The sequence below is a fragment of the Carica papaya genome, chromosome 8 (assembly GCF_054855325.1).
Source record: "Carica papaya isolate Zhongbai chromosome 8, ASM5485532v1, whole genome shotgun sequence".
NCBI lineage: Eukaryota > Viridiplantae > Streptophyta > Magnoliopsida > Brassicales > Caricaceae > Carica > Carica papaya.
The window spans coordinates 7,637,306-7,659,794 of record NC_142316.1 but is presented as its reverse complement, the minus strand read 5'-3'; the positions used below and the strand labels follow the sequence as shown (position 1 = coordinate 7,659,794).

At 33.4% G+C, this 22,489-nt stretch overlaps 1 protein-coding gene and 2 long non-coding RNA genes across 3 annotated transcripts; 1 reads left to right on the top strand and 2 right to left on the bottom strand.

The window, feature by feature from the left end:
* Positions 1 to 4,142: 4,142 nt before the first annotated feature.
* LOC148240430 (uncharacterized) lies at positions 4,143 to 6,784 on the top strand. Its single transcript, XR_015814126.1, has 2 exons — positions 4,143 to 6,309; positions 6,407 to 6,784. It is a non-coding gene; the product is annotated as an uncharacterized LOC148240430 (long non-coding RNA).
* A 1,281-nt stretch (positions 6,785 to 8,065) lies between these two features.
* Positions 8,066 to 8,677, bottom strand: LOC148240429 (uncharacterized). Its single transcript, XR_015813962.1, has 2 exons — positions 8,540 to 8,677; positions 8,066 to 8,392 (listed from the first exon to the last, which is right to left on the bottom strand). It is a non-coding gene; the product is annotated as an uncharacterized LOC148240429 (long non-coding RNA).
* Positions 8,678 to 11,910: 3,233 nt separating this feature from the next.
* On the bottom strand, positions 11,911 to 12,565 carry LOC148240428 (proteinase inhibitor-like). The gene is made up of 2 exons (XM_088209362.1): positions 12,409 to 12,565; positions 11,911 to 12,267 (listed from the first exon to the last, which is right to left on the bottom strand). The coding sequence occupies exons 1-2, from the start codon at positions 12,425 to 12,427 to the stop codon at positions 12,071 to 12,073; spliced, it is 216 nt and encodes a 71-aa protein (XP_088065488.1). The 5' UTR covers positions 12,428 to 12,565; the 3' UTR covers positions 11,911 to 12,070.
* Positions 12,566 to 22,489: the final 9,924 nt, after the last annotated feature.

Genomic DNA, 22,489 nt, shown 5'->3' with positions numbered 1-22,489 from the left:
GTGCCTATCGCGGTCCCCGGATTCCTTGATTTTTTCTTCGGAAATTAAAACACGCTACAAGTATCTACAAATATCCCAAAAAATCCAAAAACAGTGTCAGGACCCTTTTTTGGCTAATTTTGAAATTCCAGCACGGTGGCTCCGCCGTGCTTCGGCGACGACGCCGCTGCCCGCGATGGTGGTCCACCTCAGGTTGGCTATTTTTGGCCAGTTTTGCATCAATCCTTGCGAGAAAACACATTAAGGGACCTCAGTTGGCCGAAAAAATTGAAAAATTAAAACTCACCAGCAGCAGGGCTCTTCGGTGAGGCGGCTCCGCTAGCTCGCTTTTGCGATTGAGTGTTTTACTTTGGTCAACCTGTAGAGAAGAAAACGGTGAAAAAATTTTGCATAACGGAAATCGGGAAGGGCCTTATCGGAGGTGGTTTTTGAAATTTTTTGCGGCGGCACTGCCGGGCTTTGCCCGTAGTTTTTGGCCAACTGGTCGATCATTTTACTCCGATATGGCCATGGGGGTGTTTAAAATTGAATTCTGAGCAAAAAGAAATTTTGTTACTTCTTTTGGCGATCGGAAGTGGCTCTGGCGCGGCGGTGGATGGTGGTGGTTCTCCTTTCCAGCGGTTGGGTCTTTTTCTCCGATGAGGGTGTCTGACGGCTAGGCTTAGGATTTGGTGTGAAGAGGATTATTTATATTCGTCCCCTTTTAATATGAGCCGTCCATCGCGATTGATCTGAAACGTCTGATCGCAATTAAATAGGGAGTGAATCTAGACCGTTCATCGCTATCTGATATGAACCGTCCAATCGCGTTTAAATAAAAAGTGGATCTGGACCGTTGATCGCATTTAAATCTGACCGTCCAAGCACGTTTAGGGAGAGAACACATCCAGGTCGTCTGTGCACGCGGGAGCGAATATGGACGGTTCGATCGCGGGCACGCAGATCGCCCGCGTGGCCTCCCGTGTGGCACCATGTCAGTGTCCGTTGCCACGTGGCGTGTTCTGGTTCGTAAGAGCTACTAACCGGGCATCTTATGTGGTATAACTTTTTTAAATTACATTTTGACCCATAGTTTTCGATTTTTCTTTCAAAAATACCCTCAAAATCCAAAATTTCACTTGTTTTTTTTTCAAAATTATTTTCAATTTCATTCTCTTTCAAATTTTTTTCATTTTTATACTAAATTAAAATAAAAAATTAAAAAAACTACATTTACAAATTAATTTAAATTACAAAAAATTAATTTGGGTATTACAAGTTATTTTGTCCAAACTAAAAAATTTAACCCAATTGAAAAACTAAACCGAAATAGTTTAATTTAGTTTAGTTTCTAATTACCCTCCAAAATTTGATTTGCATTGAAATTAAATAAAATTTTTAAATAAAATTAAAATCCAAATTGTATATAATTAGAAAATAGGATATAATATTAATATATAATAAACTATTAAATCACATAAAATATCAGTCACATTTATTTATTTCCAATTGTTCAAATAAATATCTAAAGAAAAATAACATAAGAGAATTTACTAATTATTGAAAATTAAATAAAAACTACTTATTTATTTATTTGGTTACAACGGAAGCTAGATCGGTCAAGAAACTAGCCCATGTATTATTACATTTATTATATGAAATTACGTGGGCAATGTTAGCCTATAGTAGGAACTAGAGTAACAATCTTGCAATCGCTTACCTAAACCCAAACCCTGTTGCAGCTAAAATTCTTGATCACCGGAGTTCCTTCCAACAACACGATGGCTTCCAAGACATTTGGATTTTCTCTCTTTATGGTTTCCGCTGCCTCATCTCCGGCCATGAGTTTTTACCTGCAACACCCATACATATATATATATATATATATGTATATAATTTCTTATAATTGTGCACTAATTAATTACCCTTATATATGAAAAGAAGAGTTGATCCGTACTTACCTGGGCATTCAGACGCCATTCCTTTTTCTCTAAATTGTTTTTGTTTCTCTTATATGTAAAATTCAATAGAACAAGTGAGGATGAGTTCCTGAGGTTGTAGGGTATTTATATAGCATATGAGGCGGCTCGGTGGAGATGTGGGAAATTATTTCATGAATTTTAATTTGTAAAGTATGGCTCTGACTTTGATTAATGGTGGCTGTTCATAGGTTTTACGCAGCTTACCTGTCCTATACTGTACAGAGCTTATCCATATCTATTAACAAGGGAAGAACACCATATATAATAAAAGAGATGTCCGTAGTGTTTACCTATATATATATATATATATATATCAAGAGGAAGATAAGAAAAGAGTCTGCAGTCGTGAAGTATGGAATTTGAAAGGATCCCTGCTCGTCCTCAAGGACTATAAGCCTGATTTATCTTCAGATGAAATTGAATTTGATGTTTCCTTATAATTTTTAAAAATAAAAAAATGATAATATATTTAAATTTTCAGTTAAAGTAATAATATATATAATAATTAGTTAGTTAAAAATATATAAATTTAAATGATTTTGGGGTAATTCTGAGAAAATTTGAGAGGTTGGGGCAGAATTTGAAATTGAGAAACTATTGGGACAGAATCTGTATTTGAGGAAATAGTGGGGCAGAAGTTAAATTTAAGAAAATATTGGTGCAGAATTTGAATTTTAGGGAAGAAAAGAAGATTCTGAAAAGAGAGAAGAGAGGAAGTCAGGGAGAGAGGAGAGTTTGTAAGAGAGAGAGTGGAGATTTTAGAGGGAGAAAGAAAGATTGTCTTAGAAACAGAGAGACTGTTAGAGAGAGAAAGAGAGAAATATATATATAGAGAGAGGCTTTTAGAGAGAGAAAGAGAAATTTATAGAGAGAAGAGATAACAGGGAGAAGAGAGAAGAGATAAGAGAGATAGAAAGTTTAGAGAGAGAATAATAAACTGAGATTTTATTCTACAAAAATTACATTCCTTAGATTTGATTTACAACTATTATTTATAAACATGAAAGGTTACATGAGAATTTTTATCAACCATTGCAACTATTTGAGTACGTGAGAATTCTTATCAACCATTACAATTATTCATGATTTTCTAGGATCTCAACAATTTCTTCTCCTTGGATATCAACCTTGTCCCCAAGGTTGAAATTCAGCTTCCAACATTTGCTATCTAAGGATATTATTACTATTTATTATGATTATATATAGATATTATTAATTTATATATATGTATATATTTTAATGTGCTACCGAAGAACTTCATGTGGATCTTTTGTATCTTTTCTTCTTTCGCTTCTTTTGTTTCCTTTTTTTTTCATTTTTCTTCTGTTTTTTCTTCTTCCACTTCCTCTTCTTCCGCTTCTCCTTCTTCTGTTTTGTTTTCATCAGTGAGAGACCAAGAGAGAACAAGGGAATATGAGTGACAGAGAGATTGAGTGGTTCGATTCGGTCCACTGGGGTCTGATCGGTTTGGTTCAATAAACTAATTCGGTTTGACACGGGTTTAGTCTGGCCTCATATTGTCTTTGAATTAGTCCGGCTCGAACCAACAGTTTTAGGGTTTTTTCAACTGATTTAGTCATTGAACCGGTTTTAGGGTTTGCCTTGTTAAAAGCCAGTTTACCCCTTTTTGTTTCATCTTCTTCGTCATGCCCCATAGGGAAAAGAAGAGTCCCACTCTGCACTTCGCGCACAGCTGCAATAGAGGCCATTGGTTTTGCGTCCTCCAGAGAGGTAACGTCACCACTCAACAACTGGATCATCAGATTGAGTTTTTCCTCTATCTGATCGAAAATTTCGCAATGTCGGCCATCATCGGCTCCCATTGGGATCTAGAACCTGCCTCTGATACTAAATTGTTAGGATCTGGTTTTGACATGTAATTCACCGGACCTTCAATTTAGAAAAATATTAAACTTTGAATGATTTTGGGGTGATTATGAGAAAATTTGAAAGGTTGGGCAGAATCTGAAATTTAGAAAATATTGGGGCAAAATTTGTATTTGAGGAAATAGTGGGGCAGAAGTTGAATTTAAGAAAATATTGGTGTAGAATTTGAATTTTAGGGAAGAAAAGAAGATTCTGAAAAGAGAGAAGAGAGGAAGTTGGGAAGAGAGAAAAAGAGAGTTTGTGAGAAAGAGAGAGTGGAGATTTTAGAGGGAGAAAGAAATAGAGAGAGAAAGAAAAATGTTTTAGAAAGAGAGAGAAATATATATAGAGAGAGGTTGTTAGAGAGAGAAAGAGAAAAATATATAGAGAGAAGAGATAACAGAGAGAGAAGAGAAGAGAGAGAGGGATAGAAAGTTTAGAGAGAATACTAAACTGAGATTTTATTCTTCAAAAATTACGTATCTTCGTTTTGATTTACAATTATTATTTATGGACACAAAAGAGTACATGAGAATCCGATCAACCATGACTATTCGAGTACATGAGAGTTGTTATCAACTATTGTAACTATTCATGATTTTTTAGGATCTCAACAGTATGAGATTTTCAAGTGTGTTTAAGATCCTGGTGTGATGTTAGGTCCTTATCTAATAAATAAAACTCATTTAACCTTATTCCATATGCTGGCCATAGAATATAATTTTTAGCTGAATTTGTCAGATCCATTTAGAAGGTTTATGGAAGACATAATAGAATTCAGAAGCTCAACAATGGCCAAAGAAGTAACCACAAGCTCTTTGTCTCTGTGGTTATCATATTTGTTAGTGGGCAAGACAAGCCTGAGGTTTGCAATTCAATCGCCAAAGCCAGAATAAAAACATAAAAACTGAGGAAAAAGAAAAAACCAAAGCCAAACAAATACACTAGTCCAATTTTATAACATTATGCTATTATGCTGAGAGATGCTTGAGAACTATGGGGAGATCTGGAAATGTGATTAGTTTGATGGGATGAGTTTCAGACGCTACATTCCTTATTTTCTTGCAGTTTAAATGTTGCAAAAACATCATTTCTATGATAGAGCATGTTGATTAGTGAATGATCAACCAAGATAAATGAATTCAAATTAGGGTAACCTTAATCTGGTGCCAGCATTATTTGGTCTAATTCCTATAATATTCAACTCTATTCCTTGATCTTAATTACTTATATAGAGGTTTGGATTGTAATTTTCATATTTGCTTTACAATTGAATCAGTTCTACTTTTATATTGAAATCCTCTATGGATTTCGATATCTTCATCCAACTTTTATCCAATTTCTATTGTATTCCTATTGTTATTCCCTGGAATTTACCATTTTGAACAAAGGTGGGTAAGTTTTTCCAAACTCAGCAACTATAATATTAAAATGTTAACAATTTTTTTGGCAAATTTAACAGGTATGTTATAAGAAGTGGATTCCTTTTTACTCTATATATATACACATACTCTCATTTAAAATTGAAAGGTTCTTACGTGATTTTCTTCAGTTAACAAAATATATGTGTATACGTATATTGTTATTTCAAAACCCAAAGGAGTTTTTACTTTATTTTATTACATGAACAAAACTGAGGTCTTACCATCTTGTTTGAGGGACACATTTGTGTTTAACAATGGTGATAAATTATGAACAAAGTTAATAGAAAGACATAGTTTTACTAAAACAATCGTTGTGAGAGATGCACCTCATGCTCAAAGAGAGATTGAGCCTGTAAGTTTGACCTGATTTCTAAAGGTGAGATCTGATAGTTGGGCTAAGATTTCTTAATTAAGTGGTGGTAACTTTTCAAAAACAGTATTTCCTAGCTGAGAATTAAAACATTCAAGCAAGTAGGGGATCTAGATGCACTTTTACGCTTATTTCGTCTTTGAATATTGTAATTGTATCTGAATTTAATTTTTAGAGTCTTTTACATTTAAACCTGAAAAAACACCAGGAAAGTACAGGAGAGGGTAAGAAGAGGATGTGACAGTTGAAGGGTTCTGGAAAACAAAAACCAAACTTGTTTTTTGGTGAACTTCGAAGCAATGTAATAGTTAATACACATGGATGCTGGAAAGTTTGAGTTAAGCTCCTTTTGAATATGAAATAAATTGCTACATTCTTTCAATATCCTTAACAATTGATTTAAGATACTTCTCCAGTTTTAGGGTCCAGCAATACCAGCAGGAGGCTTTAAATTTACTCTTGAGAGTTCATTTTCACTTAAGAAGTTTGTTGCCTTCTTGTAATGAGATATATTTTAAAGCATGCATTGGAAAGAAATAACAAACTATACTTCTGCTGCTCTCCTTGAACATTATGGAAATCTGTTTATGAACTCATATAACATGCTATCCTTGCTTTAATATAGGTCCTGGATCGTGGGGAAAGAATCGAACTTCTAGTGGACAAGACAGAAAACCTACAATTTCAGGTACCTTGTTCTCTTGCTCTTCATGCAGGTCGAAACAGAATCTGGCAGCTTTTTTAATTTATTTTTGCTATTTTTCACATGCTATTTTTTCATTTAGGCTGACAGCTTCCAGAGGCAAGGTAGGCAGTTACGGCGGAAGATGTGGCTGCAGAATCTTCAAATGAAGCTGATGGTAGGAGGAGCAATCCTTGTTATGATCCTCATAGTATGGTTCCTTGTATGTGGTGGCTTCAAATGTTAAGGGGGCAGCTAAAATTGTAACTGATAGCATTCTGTTTGTTTTTTATTGCCCAATGCTATGAACTATTTCTGTACAAAGGAGTGTCTCTTCTTGTTTAAGGAGACCGTGTCAAATCATAGCCTTGCAAATCAGTTCAAGCCTGATAATGGTTTTGTTGATATAATATTTCTGAATGCAGATACTGATATTACAGGTGCTTGTTCTTGTAATCAATGGATGCTTATTTGCAGGCTCCGGATTATTTTACTTTCTACAATCTGTCAATTTTACACGGACCTTGGAGTTTGTCAGCTTTTCTTTTGGTAATGGGTAAGAGGGCATTGGCTGTGTTTAGGATACTGTTATACACTCTGTTTCTACCTTAAAAGATTTGTGTTTAAGATTCTTATTTGCATGAGTGAATACAATAAGAAATATATTGTTTTTTTCTTTTTTTTTATTTTATTTTTTATTTTTGCAGTTCTAGGGCATAATTGATGTCATGAATAACTTTTTTTGCATCACATTCATCTAGAAACCCATGAGTAAATTATGATTTGGCTTAGATACAGACCATAAATATTTTCAGTATCTTCTATTGTGGCAGAAGTTGGCTTGTAAATGTGCCTACTTGCTGAGCGCAAAACCTTGCGTTCTTTGCTTAGTTTCCAAGAATCTTAATTGAAAATTATCCATATCTAACCATCATGACGTGTCAGCCAAACAATACCACTTGGGTAGAAATGAGGGTTGACTAGGAGAGTATTGCCCTGTATTCCTACAGTATTTGTTGGCTAATCTGGTGTTAGGATTATTCTGGCTCATGGATTTTAACAGCCACGCCAGAAATAAATGGGGAGAACAGAGTGAGAGAGAGGAGAAGGTAGAGAGATAAAGAGGGAGAGAAGAGAGGAAAAGTAGGGGAGGAATAATGGAAATACTATGATACGTCTCATTCATTTAATTGGGCTCCTAAGTGATAAAAATAAAATAAAAAATTATTTTTTTTCTTTTTTGATTACCTTTCTTGCGCATGCATAAGATCGAACCCATTTGATTTTTAAAATTGATTATTGATTCTTAACATCTCTCGAGGAATCCTTCATTAATAATTGTGAATGACTGATTTTTTTTTTTTTCCCAATTTTTCCTCCTTGATTCTATAGGAGCAAGTAAAAAAGATTGAGAAATAGAACAATCTGATTTGATTCGTTGGTAATATTTCTACAGATGAGAATATAGCTGCAACCTCTGCTACCAGTGCATAACAAAATAAAAAACTGCAAAAACAAGAAGACTAAAAAGAAAAATTCTGAAACCCTAAAAAGAAAACTACACTTTGAGCTTATTCCCTTCCCTTCATGTAGAATTTTGTTCTCTAAGGTCAAATGCTGGAAACTGACTTTTTAGGAAAGGCCCAGTCTTATCCAAAATATTTTTCTTAAATAAAAAAAAAAAAATGGAGTCATGCTTGTATTAGAAGATAAATAAATATAGATGTATGATTTATTTATTTATTTATTATTTGATTACAGAAATTAAATGGTCAGTTCGAAAACCAGCCAATGGTATTGTGAGAGATATCATAATATTATTATTCATAAACATAGACATAATAAATATACATTAATTAAGAAAATAAAATTACAGACGAAATTGAACAATTTCAGCCTATTGTAGGAACTTTAGTAACAATCTTGCACTCGTTGACCCTAATCCAAACCCTCTCGCAGCTGAAGTTCAGAATTACTGCAGCTCTTTCCGGAATCACAATGGCATCAACAATGTTTGGATTTTCTCTCTTTATGATTTCTGCTGCTTCATCTCCGTTTTTTCCAACAAGTTCTGGCCATGAATTCTTACCTGTACTCCATTATATATATACATACATATATATATATATATATATATACACACATTATATCTAGTTAGTCTAGTAATTAACTCAAATTATAATTAATGCTATTAATTGTATTAACAAATAAACTAATTCCAAAAAGAAAAAGCTACCTTTGCATGTGGTTGCCATTTCTGATCCCGTTGGTTTCTTTCTCTTATTTTTCCTTCTATAACTTTAAATCAAGTGATGAGTTTATGGACATCGTGGGCTGTTTATATCTGTATATAGACTGAGGCCGCCTATTTGGATGCTGGGAAATTTCAAATTCACTTTGCTTGAATTTTTTAAGCCAGATGTAAAATATGCATTAATTTGACTTCAACCATGATAAGCATCCATGTCAACCCACGAGCTCTGCTTCTTGCGGCAGCCGGCTTGTCGTCTTAATGTTGTCTTCTTAGTACTTATCTAATTCATGTCAATATCCACAATTATTAATTCAATATGAATTACAGAAAAATCATTTTCTGTTTATACCATTTGACTATTTATAATTTAAGTTTTTTTTTTTTTTTTATAATTAATATGGTGTGGTTTAATTTTTCAAATTCACATTAACCACGTGGGTGTTCCATAAGCACGCTCATAAATATTACGAAAATTAGATCATTTTTTAAAAGTAATTACAAGTAAAACGAAAGTTAAAATAATTTAAAACCAAATAAAAACAAAGTTGGTCATTTTTTTTGCTGCAAAAAGGAGAAAAAAAACAACAAAAAACATAGAGAAGAACTAAACAACTCTAAACAATATCACGCTAATCTAAGTATAATACCTGATTGAGCTCTTTAAGAGCATAAAGTAACGTAGTGAAACCCATAGGAGTCCCATGAGCCAGTGTTGCCAGGCAATGAGAACATGTCTCTCAATTGCTTCTCCACATTAGCAGACATATTATGTGGGTGTTGATATAGTGAAGAAGCTATTTAACATAGAGGAAGTCAATTTCTACAAAAAGCTTATGAATGTCATGTCTCCAAATAAGCCTCGCACCTTGAAAAACACCACAGGCTTCAATAATCATCGAATGGCTGGTGCCTAGTTTATTCATGAAGCTCCTCATTAACCTTTATCCCTTGAATAGCTCCTAGTATTTGGGCAAGTTGTTCTCTTGCTTCAACTTTTAAAGCTCTTTCATTATATTTGCTAGGTTGTGATATCCGGACCTACAGATAAATTTCTTTTTCGAAATCGCGCTAGTTCATGTCTCCATGTTGCATGAGCCAACCTTAATACCACTCACTAGTTTATATCCAGATAGAGAATGGTTGTTATCATGTTCTATCCCTTAAGCACTATGTAAATTTGAAAAATAATGTTGGCACCTTTTAATCCAAACCTAGGGGTTTTCTACATTAAAGAAGGATATGATGACTTTTGCAGGGTGTTGATTTGTAAGCATTAAGGTACAAAAAGTGACTGGCTGTAAGCATTGATCTCCATCACTTGTGGGGTAGGGATAATACACTTAGCTTATAGTCCATAAGGCAGACTTGGAGGTTAGTGTAAGAACTAGTGAGATGCTAGTAGAGATAGCTAAGTTTGTGGAGAAAAATATGGAGCCTTTATGATTTGTTGGTTTAAAGGACAACTTGAAAAGTGGAGCAATGAGGGTTTTTAGTAAGGGTTCTTTCTGATCATGGCGAGTTAAAGTTAGACATTGTTATAAACAAACTTAGCATCCAAATTTGCATCAAATTTGACATCCAACACTTCCTCCAACTTGGAATCTACAATTTCATAGTCAATCATAGAGTTTTGGAGCCTCTGCTCATGTCTATCCAAGACTCCTGCATTAGGTTAACTCATCGGGTACTTGTCAAGATAGATTCTCCTTTGTTCTTAATCACTTGACAATGGAAGAAATGATCTTCATAGGTTTGTCAAACTCTAATATTAGTTTATCAGGATTCTGGCTCATGAAATTTAATAGCCACAAAAAAATATTAGGGAGAACAAGGAAAAATGAGAGAGAGACTAAAGAAAGTAGAGCTATAGAGTGAGATAACATAAAAAATAGGGAAAGAATAATGAAAATATTATAATATTTCTCATTGATTTCAGTAGGCATCTGTATCCTTGAATACTATTACCTCAACCAATTAAGAAATGAGGTAACGGTAGTATTCATGCACAAGACAATACAATTGTGATATGTACTTTCTAGTACACCAGTGTATAATAAAACAGAAATTGTAGAAACATTCGAAAATCTTAATTGAAACCTACCCTTTGAATTTGTTCCTATTACTAGGCTAAGCTCTTAACATTAGGATAATGTCAATGAGTTCCCTATTGAAATCTTGGAAAACCAACTAGTTGAGAGACCACCAAATTACCAAAGTGATCATAATTCTTAATTTTTAAAACCAATACAATCATATAAAAGAAAGTAGACTAATCAATCGTCAGTTTGTCCTATCATATTTGTGAATAGTTTATTACTACTACTTAACTTAATAGTTAGTATGTCCCTTCTTCTATATAAGATTGTAGTTTCGAGTCGAACTGTGCTCCCATATGTATTTTCATAAAGAAGTTATCTATGAAGTATTATAATTGGTGTATGTATATTCTTTGATTGATGAATGTATATATTTTTTATTTTTTATTTTTAAAATGTTTCTCAATGATTTTTAATAAAGAGGGTTTAGATACCACACTTATTTGACAAGCACATGATGCAAAAATGTTTCCATGTCTTTCACATATATTGAATCTATAAGGTAAAAAAGATATAATTCTCCACTATGTTGGAGGAAGGATATTTTGCATAGGACATATCAGTAAAAACACTTAACTTTAGGTAATATATGCATATTTTTTTGACTCCAGAATTAATTGTTGAAATTATTGAAGAAAATGATGTTAATCTAGTTTTGTTAAGATAATAAGGCAAGTGATAAACCAATATTTTCATATAATATACATCCCTTATTGCTTCCAAACAAACATATCTGAAGGGGGCACCAACTTTTTTTGTGATAAAAAATTTCTATCAAACTGTCTTAGTATCAAACAAGTCGTTGATTTTTACCAATAGAATAAAGTGCAAAAGGCGATCCATAATCTTATTACCTGATTGCAAAGAGAATCATTTATCTTAATTATTATTATCCAAATGTTTGAGCATGAAATTTAAGTCCTTTGTTTCCACATAATCTCCTCATTTTTTAACAGACAAGCAATTCAATATGATAAGGGTCAGATTTTCTTGGCCATAAATTTTGATGTTCTACAATAATATGCTGCATAGCCATAAATTTATGTTAAAAAAAAAAAAAGAAGAAATCCTGAGTAGGATTTTCACAATTATTATATTCACGTGAATCTCCAAGAAACATCAGCTAGTTCTCTAACTTCAACCTCTGTATGATGCTCAAGATATTTAAAGAAAAAGTATATTATAAATAAAAAATACTAAAAAATGTAAAGTTAGAATAACATTTATGCAAAATGTTCTTTTAAAGAAGAGATATGCTTAAATAGAAAATAAATAAATTTAAATATATTATTTATTTATTTATTTATTATTCTATTATAGTATTTTGAGAGTATTACAATATTATATTTATAGACATATATATATATATATATATATTAATTAAGAAAATAAAATTACAAACGCAATCAGAACAATTTTAGCCTATTGTAGGAACTTCAGTAACAATCCTGCACTCGTTGACCCTAACCCAAACCCTATCGCACCTAAAGTTCTCAATCACTGCAGTTCCTTCCAAAATCACAATGGCATCAACAATGTTAGGATTTTCTCTCTTTATGATTTCCGCTGCTTCATCTCCGTTTTTCCCAACAAGTTCTGGCCACGAATTCTTACCTGCACCCCATTATATATATACATATATATATATATACATATGGACACATTATATTTAGTTAGTCTAGTAATTAACTCAAATTATAACCAATCCTACTTAATTGTATTAACAAATATACTAATTTGAAAAGAAAAAGGTACCTTTGCATATGGTTGCCATTTCTGATCTCTTTGGTTTCTTTCTCTTTGTTTTCCTTCTATAACTTTAAATTAACTGATGTGTTTATGGACGTCGCAGGGTATTTATATTTATATATAAGACTGAGGCGGCTTCTTTGGATTCTGGGAAACTTTCAAATTCTATTTGATTGAATTTTTTAAGCCAGACGTAAAACATGCATTAATTTGACTTCGACCATGATAAGCATCCATGTCAACCCACGAGCTCTGCTTCTTGCAGCAGCCTGCTTGTCGTCTTAATGTTGTCTTCTTAGAACTTATCAAATTCATGATAATATCCACAATTATTAATTCAATATAAATTACAAAAAAAAAAAAATCATTTTATGTATATGTCGTTTGATTATTTATAGTTTTAAGTGTTTTTTTTAATTAACACCATGAGATTTAGTTTTTCGAATTTACATTTAAGCACGTGGGTGTTCATAAGCAAATTCATGTACATCACAAAAGTTAGATCATTTTATAAAGATAATTACTATTAAAAAGAGAGTTAAAAATTATTTAAAACCAATTAAAAACAAAGATGGCCATTTTTTTGCTACAAACAAGAGGAAAAAAAACAACATAAAACATAAAGAAGAACGAAGCGACTCCAAGCAATGTCAAACTAGTCTAAGTATAACACCTAATTGAGCTCTTTGAAAGCATAAGGTAACATAGCGAAACCCATAGGAGTCCCATGATCCAGTGTTGCCGACAATGAGAACATGTCTCTCAATTGCTTTTTCACATTAGTAGACATATTATGCGGGTGTTGATCGGTGAAGAAACTATTTAACATAGAGGAAGTCAATTTCTACAAAATCTTATGAATATCATGTCTCCAAGTAAGCCTTGCACCTTGAAAAACACCATAGGCTTCAATATTCATCGGATGGTTGGTGCCTAGTTTATTCATAAAGCCACCCATTAACCTCTATCCCTTGAACCTCTCCTAATATTTGGACAAGTTGTTCTCTTGCTTCAACTTTTTAAATTCTTTATTGTGTCTGTTAGGTTGTGATATTTGAACCTACTATATATTTCTTCTTTGTAATCGCCCTAGTTCATGTTTTCATACTACGTGAGCCAACCTTAATACCACACATTAGTTTATCCCCTGTATAGAGAATGGTTGTTCCTACGTTCTATCTCTTGAGCACTATGTAAACTTGAAAAATAATGTTGACACTTTTTAATCCAAGGCCATGAGTTTTCTCCATTGACAAATGGTATGTTGACTTTTGGAGGGTATTGATACGTAAGCGTTAAGGTACAAAAACTGACTAGCTGCAAGCACTGGTCTCCATCACTCGTAGGTAGGGATAATACACTTAGCTTGTAATTGGTAAGTTGGATTTGGAGGTTCGTGTGAGAATTAATTAGATGCTAATAGAGATAGCTAAGTTTGTAGAGAAAAATGTGGAGCCTCTATGATTTGTTAGTTTAGAGGACAACTTGAGAAGTGGAACAATGAGGGGTTTTAGTAGGTGGATTGCGAGTTACTAAGTAATATTTTCAAGGTGCTGATCATGGCGAGTTGAAGTTAGACATTATTATCAGCAAACTTAGAATCTAACTTTACAAAGAATTTGACATCCAACCTTTCCTCTAACTTGGAATCTACAATTTCATAATGTGTCATGGGTTCTGTTGCCTTTGCTCATGCCATTTCAAGACTCCTCCATTAGGTTAATTCATTGGGTACTCAGTCAAGATAGATCCGTCTTTATTCTTAACTACTTAACAGTGGAATAAGCGATCTCCGTAGGTTTGTTAAACTTTAATACTAGTTTATTAGGATTCTAGCTCATGAATTTTAATAGTCACACAAAAAATATTAAGGTGACCAAGGAAGAATAAGAGAGAGACTAAAGAAGGTAGAGCAATAAAGTGAGAGGACATAAGAAAAGTAAGGGAAGGATAATGAAAATATTTCAATATTTCTCAATGATTTCAGTAGGCATTGATATCCTTAAATACTATTACCTCAACTGATCAAGAAAAAGAGATAACAATAATATTCATGCACATGACAATACAATTGTGATTTGTACTACTTGGTACACTAATATATAACAGAACAAAAATTACAAAAACATTCAGAAATCTTAATAAAAAACTATCCCTTGAATTTGTTCCTGCCACTAGGCTAAGCTCTTAACATTAGGATGATGTTAGTAAGTTCCCTCTTGAAATCTTAGAAAACCAATGGGTTGAGAGACCAAATTACCCTATTGATCATAATTCCTAATTTTTGAAATCAATGCAATCTTATGAAAGAAAGTAGACTAGCCAATCATCAATTTGTCCTCTCATATTTATCAATAGTTTATTACCACTACTTAACTTAAGAATTAGTATGTCTCTTTTTTCTACACAAGGTTGTAGTTTTGAGTCGAACTACACTTCCATATATGTCTTCCTAAGGAAGTTATCTATGTTGTATTGTAATTGGTGTATGTATATCTTTTGATTGATGAATATATATATTTTTTACTTTTAAAAAAATATTTCTCAATAATTTCTAAATAAATAGGGTTTAGATACCACACTTACTTGATAAGCACATAATGCATATAATGTTTCCGTGTCTTCCCCATATATTGAATCTATAAGGTAAAAAAATACATAATTCTCCACTATGTTGGAGGAAGAATATTTTACATAACATGCCAGTAAAAATGCTTAACTTTAGGTAATATATACATGATAATATTGTCTAACTCCAGAGTTAATTACTGAAATTGTTGAAGAAAATGATGTTAATTTAGTTTTGTTAAGATGATAAACCAAGTGATAAACCAATATTATCATATAATATACATCCCTTGTTGCTTCGAAATAAACAAATCAGAAGGGGGCACCAACTTAATTGAACTTTTTGAATCTAATTTGCTTATGTTGGACAAAAAAATAAAAATTTTTTTAATATCAAATAAGATGTCAATTTTTATTATGGAAGAAAGTGCAAAAGACAATCCATAATCTTATTACCTGATTGCAAAGAGAATCATTTATCTTAATTATTATTATCCTCATGTTTAAGTATGAAATTTAAAGTCCTACAATAATATGCTGCACAGACATGAATTCATTTTCAAAAAAAAGGCCCGAGCAAGATTTTCACAAACTTTTTTTTTGTCAACTATAAATTCATGTGAATTTCAAAGAAAAGTAAGCCAGTTTTCTAACTTTAACATCAGTATTATGCTCAAGATATTTGAAAAAGAAATATAAAATAAAAAATACTAAAACATGTGAAGTTGAATAATATGTGTCCAAAATAGTTTTTTATTTTTAATTTTTTTTAATTTTTTTAAAAAGATACGTTTAAATAGAAGATAAATAAATTTAAATATATTATTTATTTATTTATTATTTTATTACAATAATATTATTTATAACCCTAGACATAAATATATATTAATTAAGAAAATAAAACTACAAACCCGATTGAACATTTTTAGCCTATTGTAGGAACTACAGTAACAATCCTGCAGTCGTTGACCAAAACCCAAACCATCTGAAGTCCCCAATCACTCCACTTCCATCCAACACCACAATGGCATCAACGATGTTAGGATTTTCTCTCTTTATGATCTCCGCTGCTTCATCTCCGTTTTTTCCAACGAGTTCTGGCCATGAATTTTTACCTGTACCCCATTATATATATACATATATATATATATATATATATTATATATAGATACACACACATTGTATTTAGTTAGTCTAGTAATTAACTCAAATTATAATTAATCCTATTAATTGTATTAATAAATAAACTAATTTAAAAAGAGAAACGTACCTTTGCATATGGTTGCCATTTCCGATCTCTTTGGTTTCTTTCTCTTACTTTTCCTTCTATAACTTTAAATTAAGTGATGAGTTTATGGACGTGGTAGGGTATTTATATTTAAATGTATACAGACCAAGGCAGCTTGTTTGGATGCTGTGAAATTTCAAATAGAATTTGCTAGAACTTTTTAAGCCAGATGTAAAATATGCATGAATTTGATTGACTTTGACCATGATAAGCATTCATGTCAACCTACGAGCTCTGCTTCCTGCAGCAGCCTGCTTGTCAGTCGTAATGTTGTCTTCTTAGAGCTTATCTAATTCATGATAATATCCACAATTACTAATGCAATAGAAATTAGAAAAAAAATAAATAAATCATTTTATGTATATACCATTTGATTATTTGTAGTTCAAGTGCTTTTTTTTTTAAACGTACGGTTTAATTTTTCAAATTCACATTTACCCATGTGGGTGTTCCATAAGCACACTTACGTAGATTACAAAAATTAAATCATTTTTTAAATACAGTTATAAGTACAATGAAAGTAAACATCATTTAAAACCAATTAAAAACAAAGTTGATCATATATTTTTGGCTACAAAAAAGAGGAACGAAAACAACAGAAAGCCTAGAGAGGAACTAAGCGACTTCAAACAATGTCACACTATTATAAATATAATAACTGATGGAGCTCTTTGAGAGAAGGTAACATAGTGAAACCCATTGGAGTCTCATTAGCCATTGTTGCCGGATGAGAACATGTCTCTCAATTGTTACTCCATATTAGTAGACAGATTATGTGGGTGTTGATCTGGTCAAAAAGTTACTTTACAAAGAGGGAATCAATTTCTACAAAAGGCTTACAAATATCATGACTCCACGTAAGACTCACACCTTGAGAAATACCATGGGGTTCAAAAATCATGGGTGGGTTTATTCATGAAACCACTCACTCACAAACCCAGGCGGTCTTTGATAAGACCCCCAATGATAACATGGCCAAGGTTACTTAATAATTGTGTTTGAGATATTTTAAACAAGGCTATGAAATTACAGCTATGATTTTAAAGGGGTATGTTTTTACTTTTTCTGTTAATATTAGGTGGCTTAGGTACTTGATCTACTTTTGGCTTAGACAACATTTTGATTTTTGGGAACAATTGTTGATAGGAGCCGAACCCACTAAAAATAAATTCTTAATTAACCAATAAAATAATATTGTAGCAGTGGTAAGAAGGCTCGAATCTACAGAGACTTGAAAACCAATTTTCTTTCTTAATCGATGAATAAAAAACAAACAAAAGGGGGGTTTATAAAATCCAATACACAAAATATAAAATGAACACTGAGCATAATAATATTAAACAAACTCTTAGCTGTAAATTAAAACCTAAAATAATTATAAAAAAAATTCTTAGTTGATGAAATAACAAGCTCTAGCATTGTAATTGATCATACATGCAAGGATTCATTTCACCCAAAATATAGTAAATCAGTTATAGTTATCGAAAATGTTCCAACAATCAATCATTCCTTAATCTTAAACTAACCAAGAAACATTCATTTATTAGTTCTTCACTGCCAAACAGTCCTGAGAATGTCCATAGGATTTAACTTGTCAACGATTTTGAGCTGTAAAAGGACCTGATTCAAGCGTGAACTGGTCAACTAGATTACTCACCTTCTCCAGTGCGTTACTAGTCATTACTCGGTGCCAGAACCACTTAAATAATTACGGATTTGAGAGGTTCGACTAGCTGCCTACATTTGTTCTTCTCATATGACGGACCTTGTTTAAACGAATTCGAACCAACAAATATATATATATAGGTGCAGGAAGTAAATAAATACTAACTCTTAAATAAAACCCAAATAATTCGATTAGACCTCACAAATATATTGTTAGAGTTTACTAGATCTATCAACTAGGAAAAGAAAGTGAGTTAGCCACTCATGGTGGACTTTTCAATACAAAAGAGTTTTTGGAGAGTAAAGAGAAGAAAAAAGATGAAGAAGAAAAATTACAAAGACAGCATGAGCTGTTGTGTGCAGCGTTGGAGAGGAGAGAGGTGATGGATCTGCTTGGGAGCCACCTTCTTTATAGAAAAGGAATTAGGGTTTTTTTTTGTTGATTAGGATTATTTTTCTTAATTTTTGGCTTATCATGAGCCTTCCAGAATATGTTTCCTTGATTTTCGGCCCCAGATCTTAGCTTGAATGATATCTTTTTTCAGATTTAAAAAGCGCTTGTTTTAATTTAAATCTGCTCTTGTACGTGACTCTTAACCTTGCCCAAGGCTAAGTTGTCTGGGGCAGGACCCAAGTCTTGCCCAAGGCTTGTTTATGGCTGATGACTCTTTTTACGAACTCTTCCTCTTTTCATGTTATTTTTTCTCTTTTCATCCTTATATCTTATCCTGCAACAAAACATAAAAAATAACTCGGATTAGATAATATACCATCAATTTAACAACTCAAAAGTTGGTGATAATGATGTTGTTTTTAGGTACTATCAAACTCTCCCACACTTATCTTGTGGTTGTCCTTAAGCACTATATAATACACTCCATCAATCCCCATCTCTTCACCTTCAACTCACTATGTAATATCCCGTCCAACATTGTGCTTAATTAATTTGAAAAATCCTATTTATTCAGACTTTTAAGCCACATTGAACTCATTTAATTTAATCTGCATATTATTTATCGTAATTCATGAATTTTGTTGATTTTTAATTGTTTTAATTTTATTTAATTCTAGGTCAATTTACATTAATTTTATTTATTTTATTTCAGTACAAAAAAATAGAATTTTGAAAAAATGGCGAAACATGAAAAATTTCGCAGAAAAATCTCGTGAGGAAGAGGAGCTGCTCGTACGGGATGCCTGTGCACTATGCGCGCGCACAGAAGGCGTGGGACGTGCACACAACATGCACGTCCCATCTGCACGTGCGGCACAGGGTCAGACCATGTGCGTGTCTTATCACGCACAGGCGGGCTGTCCGCACGTCACCTCACACGCGGATAGGCGCTGCATACTATGCGCGTGTCGTTTACATAGCAAGCTTGCACAGATAGGCCTTTGTGTGCCTGGGGCCTGTGCGCAGTAGGCCTGCGCACACTATAGGAGGTCTATGCACCTATAGGCTAGCCTGCAGTGTGCCGGGCGGGCCGCTGCTTCTTCAAGCAATGCGTCGCCGTCGCCTCAGGCGGTAGAGGAGACTTTTTTCCCTTGTTTTTCGTGTCGAGTATCTTTTTTCCTCTCTCTTCATTGAATTTCACCACTTGGCGCAAATCTAACGATTGCTAATTTTTATAAATAGGGTCTTTCCTTTCCATTTTTCCCCACACTTCCATTCTTCCATTTTTTTTAAGAATTAGAGAGAGAGAAATCTAGAGAGAGAATGGGAAGAAGAAAATGAGAATGACGAAGAAAAAAATATCAAGATTTCAGTAAGAAATTTAATATTTCTTTAGATATCTGAAGGGTATTTTTTAGACAAAAAAAATTATTAAAGTGATAATTTGTGATTTCGCCTGTTTTGCATGATTTTGTGTTTGTAGGTTTAATAAGCTGAATTGTTCTTGATTTCAAGCATGCTATGTGATTTGTAGATACTTGATGATTTGCATATAGTTAAACTAATATGAAATCGGTAAAGTTATCTAAAAAATAAAAGAAACAAAAGAGAAAAAAAAGAAAAATGGATTGAAAAAATGGAAATGTAAAGAAGAAGGAAAAGGGAGGCCAATTTATAGAAGTTCGAAACCGTTGGATTCACGCTAAGTGGCAAAATCCGGTGAAGACAGAAGAGAAAAATATGCTTGGCGTGAAAAATGAGGAAGGAGGGCCTCCTCCACCAGCGGTGGCAGTGCACCGCCCAAGGCAACGATGACTCACTACAGGCAAGCCTACAGCGCACAAGTCTCCTTCCGCGTGTGCAAGGCCTAGGCGCGCTGGGCACCGCTCTTGCAGGCCTACTGCGCGCAGTCCCCAAGTGCACAGGGCCTATCTGCGTGCAAGGTGACGCGTGGACGAGCCTCGCCTGTAGGCGACAAGACGTGCACGCAAGTCCTAATCCCGCACCGTGCGTGCGAACAAGACATACACATGGGCATGCGGAGGGGACGTGCGTGCTGTGCGCACGTCCCACGGCCACTGTGTGCGCATGCACGCGCGCACAATGCCTAGCAGCTGCGCGGGCAACCAGCCTTCTCGTAAAATTTTTTTCGTAGGAATTTTTTCCCATTTCACTGTTTTTTAATTTTTTTTCTAAATTTTCATTTTCAATTTAATTTAGTTAAATTAAAATCATTTAAAATAAAATTTAACTAAAAACTAAATAAATAAAAATTAACCAAAATTACGAATCATGATAAATATTAAATAGCGTAAATTAATTAAGTACAAAGCGGGCAAAGGCCTGAATAAATAGAGTTTTGAAATTATTTTAGCACAGTGTTTCTTGATAGTCATTAATTTTCGTAACGGAGATTTTATCTCAGATCTCTTTACGCATGCCTCTCTAAAACTTCCTGGCTCTTATGCTTCCATCTGCTCCTAAGTTGGGCGTGAACTGCGCCAGCTCTATAAACTTTTTTGCATATTCTGCCACCCTCATATTCCTTTGCTTTAATTCTAGAAACTCTATTTACTTTTGTTCTTGAACAAAGTCAAGAAAATTCTTCTTGTAGAATGCCACTCCAAATACTTCCTAAAGGATCAGTGTCCTCAGTGATCCCTTCTTTAGGCGCCACTAGTGTTCTACAGCTCCCTTGAACATGAATGTGGCTAATTGGACCTTTTGCTCTAAAGTGGGGCTGAGAACATCGAATATCTTCTCCAACTCCATGATCCACTGTTCGACTAATATCATTTCGGTTACTCTAGCAAATGATGGTGGGTTCACCCTCTTAAATCTTTCAATGAGTTTTCCATTATTTCCCTCCATCGACTAGGTGCTACTGGTACTAGCATTATTACCGTTAGTAGCACTTTGGCTATGGACTACATGTTGACTTACCACCATAGCCAAGCCTTCAACTGTATGCATGAGTTTATCTAGACTCTACTCGATCTGGTCTTCCCGAACCTGATGTACTTGCTCTCTTAGTATCCTCGCCATTTCCTACATTCATGAAATTCAAACTTAGAGACATTTCCTTATGTTTCATAACTCTGTCTAAGTCTCATGTAACCCTATATTCAAGGGATGTCCTAGAATCGTACTATGATATCACTTGTCACAGACCACACACCGTCTTATAGGATAATAACTAAAGCATACTTATTTAAATCATATAGACTCAAGTTAAGTAAAATAACTTAACTTATTAATAATAAAAGAGTCACATAAGCGTTACATCCCTTAAATATAAAACATAAACTTATGTACGAGGCTCTAAATTTTCTTACTTATATTAATAAGCAAAAGTACAAAACAATAACCTTAATATCAGAGTCTAGCTTCGAAAATTTCCTCCGTATCGCCACTCATTCTGTAATGGTAGATTTAGTATCTGGAGGGTGATAGAGATGAGATAAAATATCTCAATAAACGATATTATGAAATCACAGCATAATACATGCAATATATAGTTCTTTTACACACAACAAAACATATATCATATAATCTTTCTAAAACATATACAAACCAGAAGACGAAGGCATAAATAAAAAAATAGATGCATGTTGTATAGTTCATCACTATTCTGGAGAATTAATAAGTTATCATACATTATGCATAGGCATAAATACTTATCACTGGTTCTCCATGTACCCGGATACGGAATGACATACATGAGTACCTTGAAACACTACTACTCCCCGAACACGGAACAATTAAGGTATGCAGATTACACTATTTTCTCATACAGCCGAATACGGAATGGTTATGTATGTGTACACACTTATCACTTCGCCAATACACCCAAACACAAAACAGTTATATACGGCCAGATTGAAGCCTAGCATAATGCAAGTGCTTTCGCAATAACTTCTTTCCATAATGAGTGATGCACATATATTAAAATCATATTTCACATATATTAAAATCATATTTCGAAAATACAAAGCGAAATAACACTTATATCGAAGTAAAAATTTAACAAATACTTACTTAGCAAATACAGAAGACAAATTAAACACGTGCACATTTTTATATTAAAAATACGTAAAATACTTCAAAACTACATAGGCTATGAATCCATAATATCCATTTATCTTAGGTCCTTAGCAATTGTAGTCTTAATT